The sequence below is a fragment of the Aulonocara stuartgranti genome, assembly GCF_965226115.1.
Source record: "Aulonocara stuartgranti genome assembly, chromosome: 1".
In the NCBI taxonomy this organism is placed as follows: domain Eukaryota; kingdom Metazoa; phylum Chordata; class Actinopteri; order Cichliformes; family Cichlidae; genus Aulonocara; species Aulonocara stuartgranti.
Window position 1 is genome coordinate 34,172,403 of NC_138939.1, and position 19,156 is coordinate 34,191,558.

General features: G+C 41.1%; 1 protein-coding gene across 1 annotated transcript in view; it reads right to left on the bottom strand.

Annotated features, from left to right (window-relative positions):
* prmt3 (protein arginine methyltransferase 3) overlaps window positions 1-17,401 on the bottom strand; it is a 64,243-nt gene extending 46,842 nt beyond the window's left edge. Inside the window, exons 1-10 of the mRNA XM_082535557.1 lie at window positions 17,325-17,401; window positions 17,041-17,170; window positions 15,427-15,509; window positions 15,285-15,334; window positions 15,030-15,135; window positions 14,174-14,327; window positions 13,507-13,648; window positions 11,556-11,621; window positions 9,051-9,172; window positions 5,976-6,075 (exon numbers count right to left, since the gene is read on the bottom strand). Coding sequence (XP_082391683.1) covers window positions 5,976-6,075; window positions 9,051-9,172; window positions 11,556-11,621; window positions 13,507-13,648; window positions 14,174-14,327; window positions 15,030-15,135; window positions 15,285-15,334; window positions 15,427-15,509; window positions 17,041-17,170; window positions 17,325-17,346 — 975 coding nt within the window. The 5' untranslated portion in view covers window positions 17,347-17,401. The remainder of the gene's footprint in view (window positions 1-5,975; window positions 6,076-9,050; window positions 9,173-11,555; window positions 11,622-13,506; window positions 13,649-14,173; window positions 14,328-15,029; window positions 15,136-15,284; window positions 15,335-15,426; window positions 15,510-17,040; window positions 17,171-17,324) is intronic.
* Between the last annotated feature and the right edge of the window lie 1,755 nt (window positions 17,402-19,156).

The following is a 19,156-nucleotide window of genomic DNA, read 5'->3' on the forward strand; positions in this document are numbered from 1 at the left end:
TCTAAGATTATTTCAGGTTGGAATAACTACAAATAAGCAAAACCAGTTTGTGTATCTGAAACAATCTTAGAAATCTTGTAAATCTTGTTTTTGCATTACATCAGACAACTTAAAACAGCATCACACACTTTCCCAGGTATTGTTATCGAGTTTGAAACTCTATTATCGTGACCCTACTGAGGACATAATTTACAGTAAAGAAAACTAGTTGGTATGTTTGTGCAGCAGCAAGCAGTAACTTCTATGAGCATGTGGACATCGCCACACCACCAATGGCCTGTTATATAACAAGGAGCAGAAGTTTTTAGTTTTTACAGCTGGCTGAAAACCACCTGAAGTATTTGAAGGTCTTGTGGAAGTAAGCGCGGCCAATAAATCCTCATTAGAGCGCGGACACACCTGTGCCACTTACACTGTTGTGTGTGTCTGCTTGTTTGTGCGTGTGACAATTTTGCTGCATCTCAGTCCTTCTGTGAGTGTCTGTGTGTGTTTCTGTTGCGTTTTTGTGTAAGTGTGTGTCTGGGACTGACTGACAGACTAAAGGACAGGATGACTGATGACTACCACCCTTTTCTTGGGCAGGTGAGGCTGCCAGCACTGATAATGAGGCTAAAGAGGAAGAACTGCCTTTAATTTGACTTTACCCCCACACAGCGACTCAGACCTGATTATTGTTTAGACTGGAAAAAGTTGGTAGAATTTATTCAATAGAGTTAATAGCAATCAACTGATTTCCCAAAATGTGGTCATCTTTTAAGTCTCAATCACAGAAAAACACAATCTAACGAAAGCAGATGCACTTATTGTTTGTATCCTGCACATAACGAGTAATCACTCCCGGTCAGAGACTGTAAAGTCTATTTTGAATGTGTTCCTCATTTATTAATATAAAGAGGAGACCTTTACATACCACTTCTAACAGACCATATATACCAGCGACTGTAAGAGCCATCACGGTAGGTTCTTGTATGAAACATGTTTATAACCAGAAGAAGAGAGTTCATGACTTTCACACTGTCGCATATACAGGCAGACAAATGCAGATCATAGAACAAAATTATCCTTGTTGTGGTTTATTACTAATATGAAGATTTAAATACGTATTTTAAGACTTTTTAAGCGAGATTCAAGTATTATACAAGAAAAGTTTGTTAAAGCCAACTCTCCTGTCTCCTTACAAGTCTGCATGTCTGTGCCATTAAACACTATCAATCACCATCTTTGATTGATCTCTGACTAACAATCTTCACTTAGCCTTAGAGAAACTCAGCTGTCCTCCCCCCCATCAGCTCACTGGTCTCTTATCTGCTCGGCACTGTTTGTTTTTTGGTGTGCTGACAAACACGACCGATCAATGCTCTGAGTTATGAAATGACAGTGGTGTTGCTGAAGGCAGTCTCTCAAACACTGCCACAGTAGACAAGGCACTCATTTGCCCCCTTCACCACCACCACCACTACAGATACTCCACATTCATCACCCATCTCCGTCTATTAGCCCTGCAACCACTATCTGCTCGATAAACTCTAACAGCTGGACATAACTTTGTCTCTCTTCAACCATAATTACTCGAACTTTAACCTTAGCTTAGTGAAGCTCTTTCATTAAATATGCTTCAGATAGATAAAAATAGACAAATCTTTTCTTTTAATGTAAAATTCATCATCACAAAATCCAGGTTAGGAAAAACATGTTTTGAGGTTATTCAAATATGACATGGTTCCTTTGCCACATCAACCACAATACGTTCTCTTGATCTACAAAGCTTGCATTTAGCCTAGTTAAGCCTATTTAGTCTACAAATTACAATTAGAGCGTGCCACAGAAACTTACTGTGGTGTGGCTGCTCTACGCTACTACTCTGTTTTTAATTCTGATCTTTTTATTCAACTTTTGTTGAATAAAAACAACACACCACAGGAAAGAACAAAAAGCTTGCAGATTCTCTGCACTACAGTTGCTAATCTATTCTTAGTTACTAAATTCCCTCCTGTGCATGTCTGCCTTTGCTTTGACCCAATTAGGGCACTCTCTGTAGTATACCCCGAGAGCCTATTCTGCACTAATGTGTGTGTATTGAGTTGGGTCAGACAACACCAGTGGTAAGCATTAAGACCTTGCTAGAACAGGGCATTACCAAAAAAATGCCCAACACATACAGATTCTGATGTGGGCTTCATTCCTGAATAAGTGGCCTGGTCACATTTCCACAGAAGTTGAGACTTTAGTCTTATCACATCAAAAGTAGTAACATTTACAACTGACTTTAAACATAACACAAGTCTGAACTCATTAACAGAGAACATCTTAATTTGTCTTCTCGAGTCACTCGATTCACTAAAGTTGTGATTGTTCTGTCTCAGTCTCATGCTGCACAAAATGACCTCACTAAAAGCTTTGAAAAAGCTTTGAAACCTTTTTGTGTTCTTGAGCTCCTTCTCACTCAGTGCCCAAAACACAACCCTCTCTGGCTTTTCAATGGTGAATTCAATGTCAGATTAACAATACACGCCATCTGTCTACAATGTGACTACAATACATGACTGTAATCTGTGATTTGATAAAATATCAGATGAAGTCAGTTTGTTGCTTCTGGCTGTTATTACATCTGCAGTGTCACACAGCAGCAGGAGCCTCTCACGAGCCTCATCACAGTGAGAATTGTGTGCATTTACACAGACAGCACAAGAGCGGTCACTCCATTAATCAATCAAATAAACATCTCTGATATGAAGACACACATCTATCTGAATCTATCAGCAAGTTACTTCAGTTTGAAAGGTCTGAACTATTAATTCACTGTGTTCTCTCAAATTATTAATAACTATGAAAATATAGCAACTATGATAAAAACCTGTAACTTGGTGCAATATAATTCACTTGATTAACTGTTGAGGCATATTACATGTACAGTATTACAGTGAAACCCTCCAACCGTAATGCCAGCTTCATTATTTTTTCTTTTTTTAAAGATGTGGGTGAATAAAAGAATTCAAATGAAAAATGCATCCACCACATCTCCACACACTCTCTCAGACATTAAGGCACGACCTGGATATAAGACCGTTTACCCTAGCCACAGAGCCTACTTCCTTTGACAACTGTCATTTTTCCTTTTTATACAGGCAGATCGGAGGGCAGCTTCTCAAGTCCAAGTCACTCTGAGAAATGTCTACCATCGCTGCCCTGATGAGAAGTGACTGGAGAATTCTTAGATTTATTATCAGTCTGTGAGCCAGTGTCATCAGAGATTACGCCCCCTATCCTTCAACGGTCCACTGGCATGTCAGCCACCGAATTTCAATTTCCCCCTTTAGAGGATAGGAAGGCTCTGCGTGGCGACCCCTGCTTGTGACCCTGGGGTTTCACAGTGGATGGAGGAGGTAGTGGAGGGGGGACAGATACGGGATGCTCATGAATTAGGTATGACTTCAGCAGTGCATTCAACTTTGGCTGTCCCGCATGTATCGCTGAGCAGAATCTGTCTGATAAATGGCCATCACAGCGAAGGAAGACTGCTCCTCCAGCTCCAGGTAAGATATTCAGAGAAGCTCATGGCCGAATTTAGGCTGCCCGAGCCGTATTTAAAACATAAATCCATCCTGCTGCCACCTTGGATTCTGAATCCTTATTAGCCTGTAAACACTCACTCAAAAATTAACCTCATATTATGAGTGTATTTTTTTAGAAGAGATCTGTTAAAAGAGTTCCATTTCTCGGGCGGAAAATGAGTTTATGACCTATGATGGACCCACAAATCTTAGAAACATGGTGTCTAAGGAGATAATTCCTCTGGATGGCATCACATTGGCCTCCAGTAACACTGTAAGAAATCTTGGAGTCACTTTTTAGCAGGATTTGCTTTTCAGTGCTCATATACAGTGGGGCAAAAAAGTATTTAGTCAGCCACCGATTGTGCAAGTTCCCCCACTTAAAATGATGACAGAGGTCAGTAATTTTCACCAGAGGTACACTTCAACTGTGAGAGACAGAATGTGAAAAAAAAAATCCATGAATTCACATGGTAGGATTTGTAAAGAATTTATTCGTAAATTAGGGTGGAAAATAAGTATTTGGTCACCTCAAACAAGGAAAATCTCTGGCTCTCACAGACCTGTAACGTCTTCTGTAAGAAGCTTTTCTGTCCCCCACTCGTTACCTGTATGAATGGCACCTGTTTGAACTCATCATCTGTATAAAAGACACCTGTCCATAGCCTCAAACAGTCAGACTCCAAACTCCGCCATGGCCAAGACCAAAGAGCTTTCGAAGGACACCAGGAAAAGTATTGTAGACCTGCACCAGACTGGGAAGAGTGAATCTACAATAGGCAAGCAGCTTGGTGTGAAAAAATCAACTGTGGGAGCAATCATCAGAAAATGGAAGACATACAAGACCACTGATAATCTCCCTCGATCTGGGGCTCCACGCAAGATCTCATCCCGTGGGGTCAAAATGATCATGAGAACGGTGAGCAAAGATCCCAGAACCACACGGGGGGACCTGGTGAATGACCTGCAGAGAGCTGGGACCAAAGTAACAAAGGTCACCATCAGTAACACACTACAACGGCAGGGAATCAAATCCCGCAGTGCCAGACGTGTTCCGCTGCTGAAGCCAGTGCATGTCCAGACCCGTCTGAAGTTTGCCAGAGAGCACATGGATGATACAGCAGAGGATTGGGAGAATGTCATGTGGTCAGATGAAACCAAAGTAGAACTTTTTGGTATAAACTCAACTCGTCGTGTTTGGAGGAAGAAGAATACTGAGTTGCATCCCAAGAACACCATACCTACTGTGAAGCATGGGGGTGGAAACATCATGCTATGGGGCTGTTTTCCTCCCAGGGGGACAGGACGACTGATCCGTGTTAAGGACAGAATGAATGGGGCCATGTATCGTGAGATTTTGAGCCAAAACCTCCTTCCATCAGTGAGAACTTTGAAGATGAAACAAGGCTGGGTCGTCCAACATGACAATGATCCAAAACACACCGCCCGGGCAACAAAGGAGTGGCTCCGTAAGAAGCATTTGAAAGTCCTGGAGTGGCCTAGCCAGTCTCCAGACCTCAACCCCATAGAAAATCTGTGGCGGGAGTTGAAAGTCCGTGTTGCTCGGCGACAGCCCCAAAACATCACTGCTCTCGAGAAGATCTGCATGGAGGAATGGGCCAAAATACCAGCTACTGTGTGTGCAAACCTGGTAAAGACCTATAGTAAACGTTTGACCTCTGTTATTGTAACATAACCTTTGTTGGCAAAGTATTGAGTTGTATTTTTGTTATTGACCAAATACTTATTTTCCACCCTGCTTTACAAATAAATTCTTTACAAATCCTACCATGTGGATTCATGGATTTTTTTTTCACATTCTGTCTCTCACAGTTGAAGTGTACCTCTGGTGCAAATTACTGACCTCTGTCATCATTTTAGGTGGGGGAACTTGCACAATCGGTGGCTGACTAAATACTTTTTTGCCCCACTGTATGTAGGATATTTATAATTTAACAAATAAATACGACTGCTTTCTTGCATTTGTGCAATATCGCCCTGTCTCAGAGTGATGTTGAAAAACTAGTTCAAACATTTCTGGTCTATTGTAATCCATTATTATCCGATTATCCTAAAAACTGCCTGAAAAGGCTTCAGTTGATCCAACATGCTGCAGCAAGTTATACAGCTTACATGTACTTATTTATGTAAGGTACGATTATTGTCAACTATTGATTTAAGAGTAGATCAAAAACCAGGTAGACAGCACCCCCAAAGTGAAATAGACCCAGTACAGTGCTCCCTGCAATTGTTGTCTGGTTTGCTAGTGTAGCTAAGTAAATGCCAATACATACTGCAAGAGCTTAGACAGAGAGGCAGTCTCCATTAAACTAGTGCATTTTGTCAAGACCTCAGGAAACTGAATATGAAGATCAGCTAGTTACAAACTGTCACTTGTGGATTTATGTGTAAATATGTACTGACCATCCATTCTGAGATGATGATGTCAACCTTCTCTACAGGGAGCTTGATATCTTCTATGCGACCTTTGATCAGTGTAATTTTATCCTCCAGCTGGTTGGACCTGTAGAAAATACAGACATATGTCTAATATTAATTTTATATCAACCTACATTAAACAAATTAAACATTTTCCACAGAATTCTGAAACCCTAACAACACCCAACACCCCGAAATTAATGGTCTTAAAGATTAAATCTTCATGAAATTAAGGGGAAAAGGGATTTTGAGGGAAGAAAAATTCCTTGCACAGCATGAAAAACCTCGGATCTAAATTTTAAGTTTCTGCTGATGCTGACAGAATATTTCCTACTGCTGCACCAATATAACTGGCAATAAATAAATAAATAAGTCAACTGTTACGTGTTTGTCAGTGAGCACTTCTTCAACGTGGCATCTAAAAACCAAGGCAAAGGTTATTCCTAGTATTTTTAAATTAAATAAAAAATAAGAATAATTCTGTCTATAATATTTTATTTTATGGTATTAAACCCGAGGAGTCACATTTTAATATTACACAGCACTCCCACTGTCACTTCAAGTTAACTTTGATTAGGTTTGTAACCATTCTGAAACAGAGACCACAAACCGCATTACAAAGATCTGCAACATCATACTACAACTCCATTTTCCTGTACCGTGATAGCTCTGCAGAGCAGTTAATGGCAGGTTAAAGCACGCTAGTCCGGTGAAAACTGCAACGTGTAAAGTTTGACCACTGGAACAATCTGTTCTCCCTGGTCTGGTCTGGATCAAATAAACCAAAATGCAGACATAAAAAGTGCCCTAAGCCATAGATTATAGTCCCCTGTAGGTTCAGACAGCTGAAGACACCACAAATATTTAACTGTTACTATTATACAAGCTTCTGGACCAGGTGGAGGCACATTCCATATATTAGCTATAAATCTGGAAGATTTATCGCTCTTTTACCATTCTTGCTTAGACCCCAGTGACCCCTTACATAATCACAGATGCAAAACAAACAGCACCAGCTAAAGTTAATAAAACTATGGTCGACTATTTCCCCTTTTTTGAGTAACATCAAAACTTGTCGTGGTTTGTGCAGGGGCATATTCGCTGTTCTGTGTATTTCCAGCCTGTGGACCGGCGATGTGTCAGGTTCAGGTAAGCACTGTGAGATCAGTGCTGCTGTTTAAATGATCCTTCCTTTCAGACCAGCCAGTTTGGGCATCAATCTCTGTGAATATTCCATTATCATGACAGCTAATGTTACAGAGGACAGAACAATTACTCACAGCGGCCCAGAGTGCATTTCTGTAGCAGCGATCCTTATCTTGAACTGTCTCTCCCCTCTCAGCTGCTCTTCTACTGCTGCTATCACCTTCTTCCAGAATGCAATGGCCCCCACCTACACCCTACACCCCACCCGCCCACCACCACCCTTTCACAAGAAGGAAACACTGTAATCTCATTATTGGGGTAATTTAGAGGACAATGTCAGGACTCTGGGGAGAGAGTCGTGTCTGCGCAGCTTTGTAGGTGTATGTGTGTGCGTGTGTGTGTGCGTGTGTTGGAGAGAAAGAGGAAGTGAGGAAAAGGAAAAAGAGAGGCTTTACATGACAGTGAACCTAGTAATTTTTTTAAAGAATAGCACAGACCAAACGTGGCTAAAACACCCCGATTTACTTTCGTTAATGCTGCATTTCTGGGCAAACCACAGGCAAATACTTGCTAAAAAATCATCCATGCCTTCAGTTCATGCCGCCATTAACTTTGCTCACTCAGAAAAAACAGCGTCTCACATTTTTACGCTTTATTGTCAGAATAAATTACGTCTTATCAGCTAATCCATCAATTCCATCCATTTTTTTAAAGTATTTAGACAGTATCTATTAAGGACGTGACTGTGAAGGGAGGAAGTCACATAGAGCTTTTCATTTAAACTTTGGCGATGGAGTGGAAACAGGAGATGGATGCTCCTGCCCAACCAACAGGAGCCACTTTAATTACAATCCCGATATTAACATCAGGAGGAAGTGACGGACACACACAGGGGCCAGCTCTACGTGCATATACACACACACACGCACACAGAAATAAAATCACAACCCAAAGAAGCCATGGGTGGATTTTTGTATGCATTGCTGTATTTACGTGTGTGTGCACATGTGTGGATGTATGCTTTTTTTTTTTTTAAAAAGAAGAAAAAAAAAGGGTGGAGTGCTGGAGGATGTACAACATCTTTCTTTAGTTGAATCCTCACCGCTGGCAAACCTGCAATGCAGCCTGCATGCCAACACACACTCCAACAGCTATTCAGTGGGCTGTAAAATTAAAACGTCCTCTTCCCTTAGAAAACCCTGTTGTTTTGCTTATACTGCACTGTCTTACATAACGGAAATAATAGCTGTCATAATGGCCCCCAACTCAAAAAACCATTTAGGAGGCAGGGGTATGATAGTGGCTGCAGGTAGACGGAAGGAGAGCAGAAGCTGTTGTTGAGGTAAATGGACTCCACTGTGGAGTATCAGCTGCAGAAATACAGGAAACACGCGGCACATGAAATTGGACCGAGGACTTTATTAAAAGGGAATCAACAGGGGGTTCATCTGCATGTTCATCTGTGTATCTCTGTGTGTTGGGGCAGTGTTGGGGGTGACTCTAGACTTCAGACTGGAGATACTGCAGAGGAGAGGAGTGAACGAGTCAGATCACAGGTGTAAATTATGTACATTATGGCCAGGCAGCTGACAGCAGCTCTATTGAAGTCAACCAGCTGAAACAAATAAAAGGTAGCTGGAGGTCACACAAACCTCCACTCTCACCATCTTCTGCTGCACACAAAGGGAAGAAGATCTGCGTACTCTCTTGGCTCCACAGGGGCCGATATGAGGTGAGGGTCACACGACTCACAGGGGCTTGTACCAAATCTGATTAGTACTGACTGACTATTTGCACTTAAGTTGTAAAAAATGTAATTTTTCATTGCTGTGAGCACCGCAAAGGAAATTCTGCTGACAGCTCATGTGTTTTGGTGGAGCTGAACAGAAACAGAGTGCACAGGAAGAGTCTCACCTGACTATGTCCATGGCCTGGTAGATGATTTCGGACTGATCCACCGCTATAACCTTTTTGGCCCCAGCTTGTGCAGCAAACATTGATAATATGCCAGTGCCACAGCCCACATCAAGCACCACCTAAAGGATGCGATGGAGTCAAAATGAGAAATTACCCACAAACATGGAAAGCTCTTCACAGTCAAGGGGTTCAAAAACAAACACTTAAACAGGAGCATTTAACAGTGTTTACGATTGATTTCTTCATAATTCTTGTCATGTCCATGCGCTGCTGACCCCAAAAGGTCATCCAACACAATAACAACAGAGATCACGAAGGGAAACGCGATCACGTTACAGCTTTAAGGATAAAAGATTCTAGCCTATGCAAGTTATTACAAAAGAAAAAATCAAATATAACTGGAGGAAATAAAGACATGATTCTTATTTGGATTTTCTTTGACAACCCAAATAACTGCTAAAATGACAGCTGCCATATTTTGCTGGCAATGCCACTTGCACATTTCTGAGAATGTTTTTCTACACTTCCAGGGAACAGATAAGTCAACCACGTCCAGTCTATGGCTCTGTAATAACTTAACAAAAGACTTTACACTCACTTATTGAAATTTTCAGTTTTAACATTTAACCTCATCAAATTTTCAATTCAATTTTGTTCATATAGAGCCAAACAGCAACAACAGTCATCTCAAGATGCTTTTTATTATACGGTAAAGACCCTAAAATGATACAGAGAAAACCCCAGCAATCAACCAACCCCCTATGAGCAAACACCTGGCAACAGAGGGAAGGAGAAACTACTTTTTAACAGGAAGAAACATCCAGCAGAATCAGGCTCAGGGAGACGGCCATCTGCTGTGACCAGTAGAAGGTGAGGGGAGGAGACCAGGACAAAAGACAGGCAGTGGAAGAGAGCCAGAGATGAATAATAACTAATGATTAAAGTGTGAAAAGAAACATTGCATCATGAGAACTCTGAGCAGCCTCGGCCTATAGCAGTGTAACGAACTAAATGTTATATCAAAAAGGAACGTTTGAAGCCTAATCTTAAAAGTAGAGAAGGTGTCTGTCTCCTGAATTCAAACTGGCAGCTGCTTTCACAGAAGAGGGACCTGAAAGCTGAAGCATCTGCCTCACATTCTACTTTTTAATACCCACGTTACAACAAGTAAACCAGCACTCTGAGACCAACATGCTCTATTGTGGTGAAATGGAACTATGAGGTCTTTAAAATATGATGGGGCCTGATTATTCAAGACCTTGTATGTGAGGAGAAGGATTTTTAACATGGAGCTAATAATGAGAAGGCAGTAATATGCTCACCTGGGCAAAATATGCTCTCTCTCTCTCTCTAGTCCCTGTCAGTACTCTCACTGCATCATTTTGGATCAACTGAAGACTTTTCAGGGAATTTTAGGACACCTACCCACCAGTTTTGGCCAGTGTGGTCAGAAGTGAGCTCACTTTAACCACATTTGACAGTGATGTCACACAGGCTCTTCTATTGGCAAACTATAATCAGATAGGAACTGATATTACATTACATGGCTACTAATAATCAAACGATTATTAAAAAAAGAAACAAAGAAACAAAAGTTGGGTTTTTTCTTTCGCTGATGTCTTGCTGTTTCAACTTCAAAGACCGCATCAACATCTGGATTACTTAATGAATTCATGTTAAGCATGTTCTAAAGAACTTGCTCAAACTGCTGTTTAAACCCTTATTTTCTCTCAGCTTTTTCGCTCTTTGCATTTTTTAATCACCTCTATTTCAGGTTCCCATTGCTTTCACTTAATTTGTTCTTGTTCATCACCAACTGAGTTAAATGACTGAGACATGGACGCAGCGACTACATGCCCCAAATGTATAACACTGTGTGACTCTTGTCTCTATTTAAGGAAACTCCCTGGTTACAATCCTGCTGTCTTTATGGGTTCACAGAGGGTCGCCAACATAGCGCTAACACAACAGAACGCAACTCCTCGCTTGATCTGCAACAAAAATATCCTGCTTGGTTCTGTTACCGGTTACTGAAGAAGGAGACGCTTCAACTCTCTGCCGACTGCTTCAGCCTGACAGGGATAATGGACGTTCCCATCAACACATCCTTCCTCCCCCCTCTACCGCCTCATCACAGCACTAACCAGCAGCGACCCATATAATGGATGGTCATGATACAGGCCACTGCTTCCCACAGCTAAAAGCAATGGAAAAGAGACGGATAGGGTGGGGGGGGTGGGGCGGTTAGTTGGAAGGGTTTGTGCTATGGGGTTGGTGGTGGATTGCATGTGTCTGTTATCAGGACTGTGCAGTCCATAGTTAGACATGCTAATAAAGTCATGATGTGTTTTAAATCGGACACCGCGGCGCATTATTAATGTCTTTTTCTGGAAAATGCACATTCCTGTTTACAGGCTTGAGTGAACATTAAACTGGCTAACTCATACATGTAAACACACATTAATGTGTACACACGCAATTTCATTTGCTTGGATGACTCACCTTATCTCTGAACACTTCAGGGTTGCTGTACATGAAGTCTCGGTAACTCTCCGTGCGTACTTTATCCTGTGGATAGAATATACAAGCTGCTCTTGAATTAAAGAAAGGATTGCTTGTAATCTACAGTCATGTTTATGTTGTAACAAAGCTTTGAATTCAAGGTTGTCTACAAACTTAAAAAATAAGTAAATCCAGGCAAGTAAAGCTTTTTCCATATAGGGGTATATAACAGCAGGTTACAACAGTCTGTGTTGGTTTCCTGAACATTTATGAGCAAAACGCTGGGATAATAACAACTGGAAGGACACTGGAGGTCAGGTCAGGACTCGCTGATTAATCTGCCAATCATATCTGCCCACAAATCCAAGCACCTTCGCTCTGAGGGAAAAGCTATAAACGAAATACAGTAACACGGCTTAATACATGTTAGAACAGATATGAATCTGGACTTTTGACTTTGAAAGATTACAAGAAACAGATTTTAGAACCTTCAGTTCATGGAGTTTGGCAGAAGTTAAGCGGTCCCCAAGTACCGATATACACTTCCGATTTTTCCTGTTTCCATTTTTGCTAATGGAAACAGGAAAAATCGGAAGGGTATATCGGTAATAGTAACTCTGATTTTGTCTCCTGAAGAAAACAAGACAATAATTAAATAACAACTAATGCATAAGGATGAAAACTATGATGAAATGTACTGACACTTGAATCAGTACATTTGATGAAAATGTTCTGGAGAGATGAGATCCAATCAGATCTAATTAAGTTGTACAACTAGCTCCCATGCTCCCCGTTTATCATGAAAACAATACTACAAAACTGGCTTTTGTGCAGCCATTTCCCTCATTACCAGGTTTCAAAAATATATTTTATTAATTTGGTGAAGAAGTGGCTCTGGTGACTTGCCGAGTGACATCACGGACCGGCCAATCAAACCTAATGAATAACTCTAAAAAGCGAGTTAAGTTGAGCCAAGCCAAGTAGGTAATAATGGAGAAGGGCTAAAAATATCCCAATCAACACAACAAAGTTAGCATTTCATGCCTGATTACTTTAAGATATTTAAGATAGATTTAAGATAATGCCCTTTCAAAACCAAAATTAAATGAAAAACTAAAATGATCAAGAAATACTGAAGATTTTAATCATTCAGCTTTTTTGAAAAGCAATCCAGGCTAATGTTGTCTGTGGCCAATTAAAAGTTGTTTTAAAAATTAAACCCTGACACTCATGAAACATGTCATTCTCTTTTACATGACATCTCTCACTCTCTGTCTCTCTTACACACTCACACACACACACACACACACACACACACACACACACACACACACACACACACACACACAGACTGCGTCATAGGTAATTCAATTCATGCCAACCTGTGAAACATTCTACTGCAAAGCCCCCCATCACGTGCTCCTGGCCCCTCCTGACGCTTTGATGGACTTTAAAGCTTGACGCAAAAACATGACGCAAAACTTAACCGTGCTTAGCACCAATCAGGACAGCCAAAAGGATATGTAAGCACTGCGGTAAGTAGAACAGGACTTGAGGAGAGGGAGAACTCTCTCTCACACACACACACACACACACACACACACACACAGAGCTTGCTTTCAGGTTTCAGCACTTCAGGAGTGTAAAAATTAATTTGCACACTTAAAGCTCCGCTATGCAGAGGCATGAGCGCTGCTTCACATAAGAGATCAGCACGTACTGCTGATTTGTCACTTTGGAGCGCTTGTGTCGTCCTCAGTATTAATTCATACATGAAGATGATCGCTTTCATTTATAAGCTATATGAAAATCTTTTAGCCAAGATGCACGCCAATGAACCCAGCTTCATTTCTGTGCCCAGGGGAAATTATTCCAAAGACTGCAAAGAGACCTGCAGGCCTGGTCACTGTGTGTGTGTGTGTGTGTCTGTGTGTGTTTACACAACTCAGACCTTCAGCATCTCTTCGTGGATGCTGTAATGTCCATAGGAGCTGAAGTAGGCCTCGTCCTCGTCCTCACGGAGCTCCGCCACAGCGCCCAGGGTGCCAGACCTGCTTGTTTCCGCATTCAGCACCAACCCCTGAGCCAGCACCCTGAAAGAACATCGCACAGATCGCCATTTAACTTCTCTTATTAGCACAAGGGACAAGAGAAAGGAGAACGCACACACAGCCTTCATGCAGGACGAAGCAGTAAATGGAGGAGATGGAGCATTCATCTTTCTACCTCTCACCCAAATCCCCCCCCCTCCCCTCCAAACCCCTCCTCCCCCACAGCTCACCCTTTCTGCAATATTCCCTTATTGCTCCCCTACCTACCTTTCCTCCTCACTTTAACCTCCATGCTGCAGTGGAATTTTCCCTTCTGTTTTTTTTTTTATCTTTTCCCTTCCTCCAAACTTCTTCCACAAGGTACTCTAGTTAATGTTTCTGCAATACTGCGTTCACTGTGTCCCCCTGCTGGAGCTCAGAGAGCAGTGCAAATGCAACGTATTACACTGACTAAACTGCAAGTTCTGAATAATGTATTAAAAAATAAATAAATAAAAGGCCACAATTTAAAACCTAACACAATCACCCTGACATCAATGAAGATGAAACTGCAGAAAAGTCACTGACTTGAGTTTGTGCAGGTCATCCATGGCTCTGGCCAGTGCCTCCTCCGAAGAGCGGGCTCTCTCCTCCGCAGCCTGCGCCCTGTGCACAAGTGCATTATGGGGATCGGCCCCAGATGCCAGGCATGACCTCTCGCTGCCACAGAGCTCCTCGGGGTCTGACAAAAACACAGACAGAGAGATAGATATGTTTGGATGTTAAATGGGGAAAAAGTTTTCCTTTTAAGGACAACTGAGTGAAAACATGAGCGACAACACGTAGTGATCAAGCCTGTGGCATACAATAAGAAGTATGCAGGACATGGCTGTTGTTTTGGCTTAGAGTGTGCATTTTATGTATTTATGTGTTTTTCTTGCATTGATGATACAGGCAGAAATAGAGCATAAGTGCAACTATTAAAATAAGCATTAACATAAGCAAGTCAGGACTTTGCAATAGAGCTGACATTACACAGTCTTCTGTGTAATACTGTTAATCATGCAGAAGAAGCAGTCCTAAAAGATGAGAACCAGCAGATGAAACTGAATATGTTGATACTGTGCTGGGAGACACAGCAAACCTTCTGGAAATGGCATGTTATTGATGTGCAATGGTTATTCCAGCAGTTTCCAGTAGCCTTATGCCCTATCATGCAATCATGATAATCACAAATATTTTATATTTTCGTTGCTGGTGTTGCGGTATGAACAGTGACCAGCCGATTCTCCACTCAACTGAATATCAAAACAGCAGAAACAGCCAGACATGTTCTCTGACCTGTGCATAAAAGCCGCGCTAACAGAACAGAGATCTGTTGATAGAAAATGCAGCTACTCAAAAATCAAAAACTAAGATCTGTGTTTTAAAACTGCTTCTGTACCTGTTTGCAGCAGCGGGTCATCCTGAAGGACTGGCTGCAGGAAGTCTTCGCTCTCCCAGGGTAAAGGAGCATCTGGCAACCCATTCAGACTGGATGCTTTACATTTCTATACACACAAAAAATGTATGTTTTCATAAATCTGAAAACTCTCAATTTTTTTTTTAGATATTCATTCTTCACACATAAACAGTAGAAACATTCACATCCTGATATTTCACAGCATGATGTTCAATTCAGTTTGAAAACAGCACTCACTGTTGACCGTATAAAGTTGATCATTTTTATGTATCCGTAGTCATCTAAATCTAATGAGGGACAGAAAGTTGAGACATTTCATGAGAACAGAACAGCCATCTGCTCCTTTGGTGATGCAGGAAAAAAGTCAATATCTACTTACTGTAATTTCTTATTAGATCTACAATGTTGACCTGGTGCTCAGCTGTACAGTGCTGCAGGGTGGCATTTACAGAACTTAGCAACCTGAAAAAAATAAGACAGACAGGAAGACTTGTTTAGTTATAAGCCATAAAAATCAAAAACTGAATCTTTGATTGTTTTTTTTCTTTCATAGTAGAGTAGTAACTTGGGTATCCAGTTATTTTACATAACAGCAAACAAACCTGACTGAAAAGGCAAAAAACACAGAAGACACGGGGTGGAGATTTGCGTCAATAACTACCTTAAAAGCTGGAACCAGTACATACATTACTTTTACAACAATCAGCATAATATTACGATATTTGTCGTGTCAATACTATATCAATACATAGACACCAAATATCATTACTGTATTAAATTAAATTAAATACTGGGAATAATAAGAACAAAGGGGCTCATCTCGTCTGCTAGGAGGCAACCTTTCTGCAAATAGTTATGGTCTGACTCAGACTGACTGTAGTCACTCTCAGAGAGATTGTCGAGTGTTGTCAAATAATTGCTGTGTAATTTACAAATGCAGACAGATTGCCAATATGTTTCCATCTGAATGAGTCTTGGTCAATGAGCACAACTCGAGGGGACACAACACAACTCAGCTGGTCATATTCCTACAGAACAGGAAGGCTGCTGAGCGCAAACATAATTATTAAATGCAAATTTCTGTTAAATGTGAATTTCTGTCTATGCATACCACAACAGATATACGACTTCCGTTGATTTATCACAGTTAATTGATGTATTGTCAGAAACAGACTGCATGTAGTTGCCAACTTGACCCTATTCAATTGTCGACTGAGTATCTTATGGCACAATTTATGGCAGGATTTAGTGACAGTGTTGATGTGCTTGACAATCTCGTTTTGCACTGAACAAAAAAAAGTTGCAGGATGTGAGATAACGTCATCTTATTGGACAAAGCAGAGGCCATAATTTTGCATTAGAAAAGGGTGATAAATCTTAAATACTTAAAAAAAACAATACTATTGTATTATGGGGCATCTTGTGATTTCCACCTCTACAATGTAGTAGGGTAGCCTTGGAGATATGCAGCAATATGTTAGTGGTTCTTCTTTTGTCTGCTAGTGCAGGTGCTGGGAACTTGAGTACCTGGTTGTGTCTCCAGGTGTATCTGCCACGCGTTACACTGGTACTACAAGTAACGAGTATGTGCTTAAGACTGACTGAAGCTGAACATAGCTGACAGGCTGCACCCTCCCCTACTCAAAGGTTTAAGATTTCAGGTGATGGAAGGACATCATATGTTGCACAGCTGAGGTAGTACTCAAAAACAGCTCTTTTGATGGTGAAGCTTGCTGAGGTTTGCATAATGTCAAAGGAACTTGTCTTTATTCTGACCATGAGTTATTTGCACTGACACAAAAGTACAATTATTACACATGAATTGAAAGTTTAGGGCCACTTAGTGTGTGAAAGTTATATCTGTATGTTTTGTTACACGATCTCTTTTAGGTAAAGCATCTTCAGATCTGAGAAACTCAAAATGCGTGTAAACGTGTCGCCAATCATTCTAAGAAAAGCAGTGACAGACAGGTCCAGAGCAGGGTGATCTCACCTGTCACAGAACAAACAGGTAACCGGCTGACTGTCCTCCTCCATCCACTGCCACTGCTCTTCATCATCAACGTCATCATCATCATCACCGTCTGAGAGCTCAGGCATATCCTCAGCAGCTCCATCGACGTCTGCCAAAGTTAAATCTCATGAGTGTAAACGCAGATGTAAAAGCAGCTGTGTGACGAAACTAGAAACACTATTCTTCACCAAAGTCAATAACACAAATGAGCTAGCTCAAAGAAGAGTATGTGTGTTTGATTAATACAGTTATTTCTCACTCACGTGGGTCTGTGTACTCTGCCATGATGTCGCTTTGAGTCCGGAGGACTTCCTGGTGACGTTTAGTGACGTAATAAATGGGACGGGCCCATTCCAAAGAAGCACTTCCACATACAAACCACCAGATGTCGCCAACGTTTAACTAAGGTAACACGTAAATAACGTGGTTTGTATAATGTTTTGTTGGGTGTTTGCAGGTACATTACAAACAGGTACATGCACTGGTTTAGGTTAGTTTTAGCTGTGGGTGCTACCAAAGCGGTCAGATTATAGTTATCTGAAACTTTTGAGGTACTTTCTAATGTCAGAATATCCGTTTTTTTTTCCTTTTTTTATCCATTTAAATTCAAGGTATATAACTGCAGGAGTGATTATGGCAGCATTATTACACACATGGGTGTTTTTTTTACCATAAACAGCGTGACCTCTCTAAACATTAAAACATGACAATAGGCAGAGTGATAACAAAATCAAACTATTAGGGTAGTGTTATTATGTCAAAGGTGGGGCCAGGTTTCACAATGAGCTCACCTGAAACCCTGGCTGATTGGGACCCACACCCAGTTTCACACCTTGGCTCAGGCGATTAGAGGATCATCAGGGGGTCCTTTTGTCCCTCTGTGGGGGGATACTCCCACTAGGTTTAAATCTGGGACTTCCCACCATTTGACCTTAGAACTGAAGAAGCTTCTCGGATGAGAGGTGAAATGTCTTCAAGCAACTTAAAGAAGTCCTGACGCTTTTCTTTGCAAGCTCATTTGACTATGATGACCTGGATGACTGAGAACCTTCACAGACGTAGTGTTATTATGTTTTTGGACCCCATCTGGGCTGTTTAGAGGGTTACAATCATCCCAAGGTTGCAGCATAAGACTAGGTGCTCTGTATTTTAGCTTACTGAATTGCCTGATTTTTTTTTTTTTTTTTTATGCATTAAAGGTAATCTTTTGTTTTTGTTTAGTTTTCAGTCTTAGTGAGGTAGAGGACCATCTTGCTGGAAGAGTAGGCCCCTTTGAAAGCAACTGGGACACCACTATTAAGGATGCTATTTTGGTTTGCCATGGGACACACCCATTGTTCCAGCACTAAAAAAGGACCGTGGAGTCTGAATCTGTGGAGACTCTTTAGTAACACTAACTACAGTGTTGGCAGCAGGGCAGTACCCCCAGATTGATGATTTGTTTGCTTGAATGAATGGAGGACTGAAATTCAGAATTCAAAATTTTTCTCTGTCAAGCTTACTTATAGATCCATGTAGAAGAGCAGTCGTGTGAAATGCTGACTAGTATCACACATAAAGGGCTTTTTTTAGACACTGCCTTGTAGCAGTTCTGCTGAGCTCTGTCAGCACTGTTCCAGTGAACAATGGATCAAATCCTGAGTGAGTTATTAACAGTGTAGAGTTATCTCAATAATATTCTGCACACTGGAGCAGTTGAGGACCAGCACCCGCACAACTTGGATAGAACCTACAAAGAAAGAATATGTCTTGAGTGTCCATGAAGGGAAATGTTTTTCCAGTCATCTGTGGAATGTTTGGGATATGTGATTGATGCTAATTGACTACACACTGCTGCACTGAAACTCACAGCCATTGCTGATGCACTTCCACCACAAAACATTACTCTGTTGCCAAAATAGAAAATCAAAGATCTAAATGGATTCTTTCATTAGTAACTCGAGTTGTTTCCCTAAGAGTTTGTCAGATCATTGAATTATTTTTAAGGGTATTTTGTCCTTCCTTCATTTCTGCACACTTCTGCTCCACAGCCTTTTCTATTTTATTTGTCATTTTAAGTTCCTTACGTTACTTTTGTCAACTGATGTTCTCCTTT